Genomic DNA, 9,675 nt, shown 5'->3' on the forward strand with positions numbered 1-9,675 from the left:
CGTTGAAATATGATAGCGCATCGCTCGCATCCGCCCGAGCCACACAACTACCGCCTAATAGAACTGTTGAAGAACCGGAGCGGCTAAGACAGTAACTCATCAACGATAGGCCAAGCTTAGGAATTCTTGTAAACAGGACAAGAGAGCCGGAGGAATATTGCGTCGTCTTAGTGGTGTAGGGACCAATGTGAAGATGCTGCTCAAAGAAAGGTTGGTCGGGTACTTACGGTTAGCTTTCATAAAGTATTCTACAAGATTATTCTTAAACGAATGCAGTGTAGATTATATCACAGCTCTCCATGTTATACGTTGTAAATCAAGAAATCCAGGACTCTATTAGGATGTTTGTTGATTTCGAAAAAAGCATTCGCCTGGCCAAACCAGGAAAATATCCCAAATGCACTAAGGTGAAGAGTCGATTTCGTCTAGGCTCAGCATAAGGCGTTGTCGTGCAAAGTGCTGCACGATAGTGTCTCGTTGAACCCGATAAGAGTTACTGCTAGAAAGAGATAGGGCTGCGCATTTCCGCCGCAAGTCTCCCAACTTTCGCCAGGTTTACGATGGGAATCTCTCCAAGCAATGCCTGTAGCTCGTCATTCATACGCCTCCGCCACTCTCCGCTTTCCGTTTGTACTCAGCCAAAAATAGTCCGCAACACCTTTCGTTCAAATACGGCTAATGCACGTATGTCGTCCGTAAGCAAAGTTACTGTCTCAAGTAGGCAGATCGTCAGCTTTGTGTGGCGGCGTATGCTCCTCCTGATCGAAGCGTCTTGCGGAGGAAAAAGTAGGCTCGATTTCCAGCTTGAATGCGTCGTTCTTTACTCGTATTATTGTCGCCGGCGACCAGAGATCCCTAATATAAAATAGGGTTACAAATAAATGCGTTGCAAACCAAATATGAAAAAGAAGAGGTAAGAAGAGGCTCCAGAGAAAGTAACGTTTCGCTCCCACGGACAATGATTTTTGACGGCGATCAACTGGAACGTATTTGAATGAAAGGTGTTGCGGACTATTTTTGGCGGAGTAAAAATGGAAAGCGGAAAGTGGCGGAAGCCTATGAATTACGAGCTACAGGCACTGCTTGGAGAGATTCTTCTCGTACACCTGGCGAAAGTTGAGCAGTGTGTGTGTGGCTTGCGGCGAGCAGCAATGACGTCTTTCACGAACTATGCTTATTATTGAAACGTAACACCGAATAGGAACAGGAAGCTGTAACCTTTCCTTCGCCAGCAATAAAAATTATTATTTATAGATTTATTTTTCAAAAAGCAAAAGTATCCCTTTTTTATGAGTTATGCGCTTATTTGAAGGTTAAATCGAGTTTTACTGTTTATTTTGTAAGCATCTTGTAGAGCTGTCGCTGCTAGAGCGGAATGATAAAAATAAATAACTTAGCTGGAGGCATTATGGCTTCTAGAGGTAGAGCAAACAAGCTGCTTAGCTAGACGCGCCAACGATGTAATCAAATAAACATGCCAGCAGAACGATCCATCTGATCGGGAGTAGGAAAATCAGAATATGAAAAGGAATCTGAAAAACCATCTCGCGCATGGATTATGTACTGATTAGACTATTTATTTAGGGCATGAAAGATTAAGCCACTCCCATTTGTCGCATCTAGAATTTCTTTCTCTTTTTATCATTAGGACGCAATGAGCAGTATTCAAGCAATTATAGTGTCTTAGAATAAACGCCCGTTAGACTCCAGAAGGAAAATAAATGAAAATTATGGATATTCGAAGAAAAGTCTGGTATCTAAAGGGACATAGTATATAAGTCAATTTTTCTGGGATGCTTTACATAAGTATCCATCGATTATTCAACGCGTAGCTTTAAGACGACAATTGTAACTTTTTTCAATAAAGTTAAGTTTTCCTGGGAACAGTTTCCCACATAGCAGTATAGTGAAGTGAACAGCACGAGTGAATATTACATCCAATTTCGGAGTACGACCTAGTCGGAAAAAGACTTTGGGGCAACAACCAAAACCACCGACTAAGACCATTTCTAGCCAAAGTAAATGTTGCTCGCGACAACAAGAGCTTTCTGACAGCTCAAGCATTTACACTAGCGAACACGAAAAACGTGTGTATATACATGATATTTGCCTTATTTTGAGGAAGCACCAACACACAGTGCCGTAGTGTGTGGTTGGCCAGACTGGCCCCCGCCAAGGGCACTAGCTCTTGGGGACACCACAAAGACCCTCCATTTCAGTACAGTATTAGCAATAACAAGATGATGCACTTCGTAACCGCAGAATAGAGTCGATCTGGCAATTACAACATCCTCCCCCTCGAGAAAGGTAAAAACGTCCAGTCATTGAAATTGACGAACGGAAACATGGTTCTGGCCTCCCGACAATACTGTGCGACCGTAACGTGCAGCAGAAGCTTAAGATGAAGACCGAGGGAAAGGTGGTCTCATCGTTCCGTGCCTTGGCCGGGAGGTCGCAGCAACCGGCTAAACGGTTAAGAAATAGTGGAGCATAATGGACAGTGCTATGCGGAAGCGTCAGTCGATGGTGGCTGTGTCTGAGTAGCATGCAATCGCCCAGCGAACGGCTGACGGTGCCGGTAAAAACATTTTTCCTGCGAAGTACGATGTCGCGGTCATAATGGGCAACGAACATTACTTGACGCTGGGCGGCAACGACTGGTAGAGTACCAGGTACTTTACGTCCCCAACCAAGAAAATAAGCGATGCCGTCAAAAGAAGATCCTTCTGTGGCTGACGACTAGTGAGAAGATAGTGTTCAAGCTGCTGTTGTTTCGTTCGGGGCTCACATTTAGCCTTAACACTAGCACCATCTATGATCGACATTCCCAAATATCGAATAGCAACAGGAGTATCCCCCGAAGTAGCAAGTATGTTTTATTGGGAATTCCGCTTCTCAAAAGCGCCACTTTGACCAAAACGGAGACATTCCCAACTAAGCCAACGAGTGTTATGTCTGTTTGTCTGTGGATAAACATTGTACAGGCGATCACCAACTCTACCAACATTCCCCAATCCTCAATAAAAAAAATGCTTAGGTGAAGCTCAAACGGAGCATTTACTCCAATATTTTTGTCACCAAAACGGAGAAGGAGCTGATCGCCAAGGCCACGAAAGAGTTGAATAATATGCCAACGTTTATCTTTTAATCGGCCATCGCGAAGGTTCTGGTAAATCGCTATAAAGCCATCTGGCAGGACATTTTGTAGAAGGCTTAATAAACGTGGGATTTAAGAATATTTGGTTCCATTGCATTATCTTTTGTATTTTTTCAGCGCCACCCGCAATTAGTCAATTTTTTCATTTCTTAAATGCAGCGAAGTTGTGTTTGGATAACGGGCGGATATGAAAAAATGCTAAACCTGGAAGGAACACTGATTTAGGAAATAAGAGGGCGCTAAATTGGGTTTCCGCCAAGAGCGCCACAATGTCTCACTATACGGCTCTGCCAACACACACATAAATGGGAAGGTCTATTAACTGTGATATGCATTTTTGTGGCATTCTCAAGGTCAAGTAGGAATAAAAATTCAGCATCACGTCCGCACGAAAAACCAATAATTTTCTTTCAGTGTTTCGCGATTACCGAAAAACCCGAAAAAAGAGGAAAGAGAAGAAAGTGACAGGCAGAAATTATCAAAATACGTGGTAGCAAAAAGTTATCCGAGTGTCCGTTTTCGTGTTCTGGTGCTGAAAAAAGTGCAGGAATTAGTTGAAATTTGCCTGGTTTTTTACATAATGACACGCTGATAGGGTGGCACACAAACCGGATACCAGCAGTGAGCACCATGTACCACCTAAAGGCGCCGTCGCTGCACTCCCTCATCGATTCGGAGCACGGTTCTTCGAACGACAGCCTGCTGGCTGAATCACTGCAGCTCGATATTGAAGAGGTGGAGACAGAGCGTTATCACTTATGTTTGTTTTTGGGCGGATGGATTAATCGAAACCATTTTTCTTTTTTTTGATTTAAGCTTGACGATGAAGAATATTCCCTCCCGGCTGTGGACCAGCTGCCAACGTTGGAAAGTGTTCTCAGTGAGATCGATAGTGATTTGGACAGCGCCTCGGCGCTGGGTAGGTGTGCTGTGGATGGGGGATCGACGATATCCGGGGCAACCGCAAGTGATCGGGCCGTCGGCGAGCTCGGGTCGACACCGACTCCGTCGCTGAGCGATGATTATATGCGACTGGAATCGATTCTACGGCATGTAGTTCTGCAGGGTGTAACTGCTCAGGTTACGTCAGCCGTGGATCGGGTGGATGCTGGGTTAGCCACATCCTGCTGTGTCTCACAGATGATTGCTGTTGGAACGTCCCATGGACATATATTGGCGTTTGATTGCACGCAAACATTGAAGTGGTGCTGTCAGGATGGTATTGCACATGGTGCTGTTTCGGCGCTTGGTTTCAACGAGGACAATTCGAGATTGCTGGCTGGCTTTGCCAGAGGAAGCATTCTGATGATTGATACGTTTAGCGGTGATGTGATTAGGACTTTGAACGACGTTATCACCCCGAACACGGGTGTGTTGCACCTGCGGTGGACCAATCGGCCGGCGCTGGCATTGTGTTCGGATTCCGGTGGTTCGGTGTGGAGTTTGAGCTTTACCAGACGGCTGGGAATCCGGGGCTGTGATTCGCGTTGTCTGTTTAGTGGAGCCCGGGGAGAAGTTTGTACCGTTGAGCCGCTGTTGCTCGGGGATGAGGAGCATCCGCTGAAGAACTACACCCTGGTTGCGCTGGCTACTTTGAGCAAGTTTTTCGTTGTAATGATTCGTCCCAGATTGAAGGTCGTTAAATTCCATCCAATGGCTGGGTATCCGGATTGTTTACCGCTGCTGGCCTGGCAGATGGTTCTGATTCAAGCGGCCGATTCGTCACGAACTATCGATCCGGTTTTGGCTGCCGCCCGTGGAACGGATCTTTACTTCCATCAGATAAGTTATTCCAGTGGAAGGATTTCACTCATTTTCCTGAGACATATTCAACTTAGTTACCGGCTGCTTGCTCTCCACTGGTTGGGACCGAAGAGCATTGCCTGTTTGGACACGGCGGAAGTGCTGCATTTATTGGACGTGCGAACTAATAAGGAGCTGGAGTCGATTGATCTTTCCAACGTGGGTTTGATGTACAATTCGGCACAGTTTAAGGGGCTGGCTACGGGTGGTAACGTTAGTCCAGCGCTTGCGCTGGCAGGGGGCTCGGCTTGCTACAACACGGTAGTCTCGCACGGTAGCCAGCTGTATTTGCTGGCGGGCAAAAGCCTGCACGGTGTCAGTGCCCGAGCTTGGAGCGATCGGATATCCTATCTGACATCGATGCAGCGTTGGGATGAAGCCATTGAGCTGGCAATAGACGGATATCGAGCGGCTAGGGGCCGCCATCGGCGGCTTGCCGTCGCTAAGGAGCGTATTCTACGTATGTTTGACGAGTATTTAGCGGCTACGCGAAAAACGCCGGAAGTTTGCCTGGAAGCAATGATGGCATGCTTGATCGAGATCAATGAAAGGTGAATCAAAACTTATCAGTAAGTGATAGGTTGACTGGTTAATATTGTTATTATTTTCAGAAATCTTCTATGGCAAGAACTGTACGATCGTTTGCCAACAGCGGATCATTACCTATCGATTGTAGCACGCCACATTGAAAATGACGAACTGGATTCCATTGCTCCATCGGTCGCACAGGTTCTGTGCGAAACTTTCTGGCGCAAACGTTGGATTACCCGATTGGAGGGCTTAATACTGAAGCTGGATTGGCAGTGTTTGGATCTGCATCAGGTACTGACGATCTGCAGGAAGGAAAAACTCTACCGAGCACAGATGTATCTCAATACGAAAGCTTTGGGAGATTATACGGTTTCACTGACGGACTTGATTCCACTGGTGCGGAGCGACAGCGGAGAATGTGACGCGCATCATCTCGGAAATTGTCTGCTGGTGTACATATCCAGTTGCCTCGCCGGACGGGGTTATCCCACCGGGGATATTGCCCCGGAAATGATTGCTACAGTCAAGCATGAGGTGCTGCGATGCTTGACTGTGATCCACTCCAAAAATGCCCCCGAAACGGAGCTACCCTATCCGTATTTGCGAACACTGCTCGATTTTGACACGAGAGAAACGTTAAACGTGATATCGCTGGCGTTTCAGGAGAAGGAATTCAATGGTGAACTTGGGCTGTCACAGCGTCAGCGGATTATTAACATTTTGATTGAAATACTGACGCCGGAGCATGCCAGCTGGTCGCAAATCGGGTGTCTGTTGAATTTTATCGCTCAGCAGATTGCCACGCGACAGTTGCCGGAAAACGATCTGCTGCTCGAGCGAGTGGTTAGCTATTTGACGCGGCAGTGCCAGGAACGAGACGGTACGGTGATGTCTAGACGGGAACATTCCGAGCAGGAGCAAACCTGGCTCGAGCTGCTGCGCTCCAACTGCCTTAGTCACATTTCGAACGAGGAACTGTTGCAGATTTCGCGCCAGAGTAGGTGCTATCGTGTGACGGAGCACATTCTCGATCAGCTGCAACGGTACGAGGAGATTTTCGACTGTTATCTGTTGGACGAATTCCGACACACGGAGCTGTTCGGTTATATCGCTCAGTACTGCGAGGACGAACGGAGGCAAGTTTTGCCTCTGTTGATCCAAAATTTTGAACGTCTATTGGTCATAAGCGCCGAGCACACGACCAGGGTCGTCACAGATCTGTTTATGAAGCATCTTAATCAGCTTCTTCAGCTGCTGGAGCATTCTCCGGAGAGGCTGTTCATATTCCTGCGACAGCTGCTGCGGCAGGGGGTTCAGTTGGAGACGCGTGATTGCGAACGCTACCTGCAGCTGCTCTGTCAGTACCAACCGGAGCAGGTGATCGAGTTTTTGAAATCGAACGATTCCTACCGGCTGGATTTCGCTGTCGACACCATCAAAAGCAACGGCATGAGTAGCGCGCTGATCTACCTGTACGAAAAGCAAGGCGACTATCAGTCGGCTTTCAGCAGTGCCGTGGAAGCTCTGAAGGATGCACCGGAAAGTACTGCGGAAATGTGCGCTCTGCAGGTAATACCTCCTTCTCCATTATAGACTTCACAATTTTTAAATCGGATTTTCCCTGCTAGGTTTGCGGCCTTTGCAGCCGCGCATCTTCCCTACTGTCGGAGGCGGAACGTGAAGAGCTGTGGTTTTCGCTGCTAAAAATCATCCTTTCACGTAGCGATCTCACGCAGATAACGAAGAACATTCTCACCTCAGCGAGCGAATTTGTCGATCTGGCCAAGCTGGTCCAGCTGGTACTGACTTCCGGTACCAAAACGGGCAACTTCGGTGACATCAAGCACGTGCTCATCGGGATGCTATCGAATTCGGCCTACGAAACCGTCCTACTGGAAACTACGTCCCGTATTCTGGGGAAAGATTTGCACACCGTACTGGCCCGGGACAGACGCGTCGCTCGGAAGGGCCTCTGCGTGAAATCGGTCAAGTGTACCATCTGTCGGTTGAAACTGTACAGTTCGGCTAAGGATTCGGTGCTGGTCTTCGGCAACTGTGGGCACGCTTTGCACCGAGAATGTGCCAGTCGTTTTTGTACCGTTTCAGTGGATTCACCCTCGTCGATGGACGTTCAGAACAATACGACAGAGATCAAGCTGCGGTGCCCCCGCTGCGATCAAGTAATAACCGAAAAGGAACCGGTCAAAACCGTCGAATGTCGTGTTGATTTTGGAACGGCAGAACAGCGACGCGCCACGCGCACCGAAGATCCGGAAGTTTTGAAAGTCAGTGCACCTCCCCGGATCGGGCTGTGAAAGTGTGGTTATTCGTCTACTTTTCTCATGAGCTTTCGACTGCGTCTACCTACTCTCGTTTCGTCGGTTTTGCACGTTAGCATGATCGCAAAACCGACCGCCATCTCTAGTTCCGTACGTGTGCACGGTAAGTTCTTTCCGTTTGAATGCTTTTGCAACGAAGGTCTTGTAAATCATTCGAAACATGTTTTTACAAAAGTGTAGCATTTCTTTCTATTAGTCTACTAAAATTATTTATCAAATTTGCACTATTATCAAAAGCAAACCATTAAAAAAAATGTAGCAATTATTATAATAGGCATAACAATTCCAAATACTACATAACAGTTATCTATGTATATTCGTCGAGAAGTCTAGGGTAAGCATTAGACAACCTGTCGGTCCGTAAGGAAGCCGCGATCACGATAGGCAAATAAATGTTTTTGTCTCTGATGATGTTCAATTGGGTGGAGTGTTGATGTTAATCAGATGACAGTCATGATATTGCACTTAACTTCGTACAAAGTCGAAAATTTCTACAGCTGCATATTTTTTATTGCATTTAAATTGATTGATTAAGATATCTACATCCCCTCTTTAGGCAAAATTTAAACGTCCTATTATGGAATATACTTTAAAAACAGTCAAATTCCTTTGATTAAAAATTTGTGACAACTTTTTTGCTAAATTATTCCTTTTGACCATCCTCCCATCACTAGGATTCTGGTTTTGTTTGATCATCCACCAACAACGGGGTGTACTTGTCCAGCACGTCTTGGTCCTAAAAAAATTGTATTAATTTTCCCTTTCAGTCAAGTTCTCTTACTGGATTTGCTCTTCCAAAATACGAACCGTGTTAAACCACCGCGAGCCGGGCTTGAAAATCATCCTCGATATGAACCCCATACTGGAGGTCGGAGTCATCGCGTGCATGTGCAGGTGTTTCACCGTGGTGAACGGTGGAATATGGAACCCGAACAGGGCACCGGCCGGATCGGTTTGGAACTGGTCCCGTAGGACGTTGCTCAGCTCCGCTCGGAACTCTTCCACTGAGAGAAAACGAGCATAAATCTACATTTTGCAACCAGAAGTTTACAACACTTACACAGTGACCTATCGCTGGCCGACAACGACCGGACGTCCTCGATGTGGTGGCCCGGAATGGCCAGCAGGTGCACGTCCGCTGCCGGGCGAATGTCTTTGAAAATACAAATTCGTTCGTTTTGGAACAGGATGCTTGTCCCAGGATCTTTTCCGGTGGCAATCTGGCAGAAGATGCACCGTTCCAGTACTCGAGCGGAAGCCATCGGATTGCGTGCAGCAGAGCTCTCCCGCCTACTTTATTTCAGTGTTTCAACAACCAAGCACTCCCTTTATTCGACTTTGAAAATCTAAATTTTTACTCTACTAAACTAAATTGAACTAAGCACATCAGCTCGTGACGAGTTTGTGAACTTCGTACTGTTCGTATTGCAGCTAAAGTTTGTTGCATACAATGTTGCCCGAATTGTGTGCAATACTAAAACATATTTCTACATATTTTGAAGTATCTGAACATTTACAATATTCAAAAATTTATTGAAATAAATTATAAGTAAAAAATTTGATTTATATAAAAAAGCAAGACGAAGTTTTTGCATAATAAAAAGCTCGGCATGACGGTGGTGAACAGATGGAACGGATGCGTACCATCGGAACCTTGCGTACCTTAACCTCTTATCCAGCAACTCTTATCCCTACCTCCACGTGCTGGGACACGAGCAACCTTAGTGGAGCTCGGGTAACCAACCCCGGTGGAACATAAGATCGTATACCGACGGAAGCCACTGAGTGTTGGCAAAATGTCTCCAGGTGAGGGGTGGCGTACAACAGCAACGAAAAAGGACGAGT

General features: G+C 46.4%; 2 protein-coding genes across 2 annotated transcripts; one reads left to right on the top strand and one right to left on the bottom strand.

The window, feature by feature from the left end:
• The first annotated feature begins 3,662 nt into the window (after positions 1-3,662).
• Positions 3,663-8,212, top strand: LOC128733668 (vacuolar protein sorting-associated protein 8 homolog). Its single transcript, XM_053827414.1, has 4 exons — positions 3,663-3,892; positions 3,974-5,511; positions 5,572-7,060; positions 7,120-8,212. The coding sequence occupies exons 1-4, from the start codon at positions 3,788-3,790 to the stop codon at positions 7,804-7,806; spliced, it is 3,819 nt and encodes a 1,272-aa protein (XP_053683389.1). The 5' UTR covers positions 3,663-3,787; the 3' UTR covers positions 7,807-8,212.
• Positions 8,213-8,349: 137 nt separating this feature from the next.
• Positions 8,350-9,205, bottom strand: LOC128737725 (adenosine 5'-monophosphoramidase HINT3-like). Its single transcript, XM_053832424.1, has 3 exons — positions 8,891-9,205; positions 8,638-8,834; positions 8,350-8,566 (listed from the first exon to the last, which is right to left on the bottom strand). The coding sequence occupies exons 1-3, from the start codon at positions 9,090-9,092 to the stop codon at positions 8,501-8,503; spliced, it is 465 nt and encodes a 154-aa protein (XP_053688399.1). The 5' UTR covers positions 9,093-9,205; the 3' UTR covers positions 8,350-8,500.
• Between the last annotated feature and the right edge of the window lie 470 nt (positions 9,206-9,675).

The sequence above is a fragment of the Sabethes cyaneus genome, chromosome 2 (assembly GCF_943734655.1).
Source record: "Sabethes cyaneus chromosome 2, idSabCyanKW18_F2, whole genome shotgun sequence".
NCBI classification, from domain to species: Eukaryota; Metazoa; Arthropoda; class Insecta; order Diptera; family Culicidae; genus Sabethes; species Sabethes cyaneus.

Excerpts from the sequence above, each read along its gene's own strand:
- LOC128733668 (XM_053827414.1), top strand. The coding sequence starts at position 3,788 with ATGTACCACCTAAAGGCGCCGTCGCTGCACTCCCTCATCGATTCGGAG. Across the intron at positions 5,512-5,571 it reads TTGATCGAGATCAATGAAAG|AAATCTTCTATGGCAAGAAC; the intron begins GTGAATCAAAAC and ends TATTATTTTCAG. Across the intron at positions 7,061-7,119 it reads CGGAAATGTGCGCTCTGCAG|GTTTGCGGCCTTTGCAGCCG; the intron begins GTAATACCTCCT and ends TTTCCCTGCTAG.
- LOC128737725 (XM_053832424.1), bottom strand. The coding sequence starts at position 9,092 with ATGGCTTCCGCTCGAGTACTGGAACGGTGCATCTTCTGCCAGATTGCC. Across the intron at positions 8,835-8,890 it reads GGCCAGCGATAGGTCACTGT|TGGAAGAGTTCCGAGCGGAG; the intron begins GTAAGTGTTGTA and ends GTTTTCTCTCAG. Across the intron at positions 8,567-8,637 it reads GCTCGCGGTGGTTTAACACG|GACCAAGACGTGCTGGACAA; the intron begins GTTCGTATTTTG and ends CAATTTTTTTAG.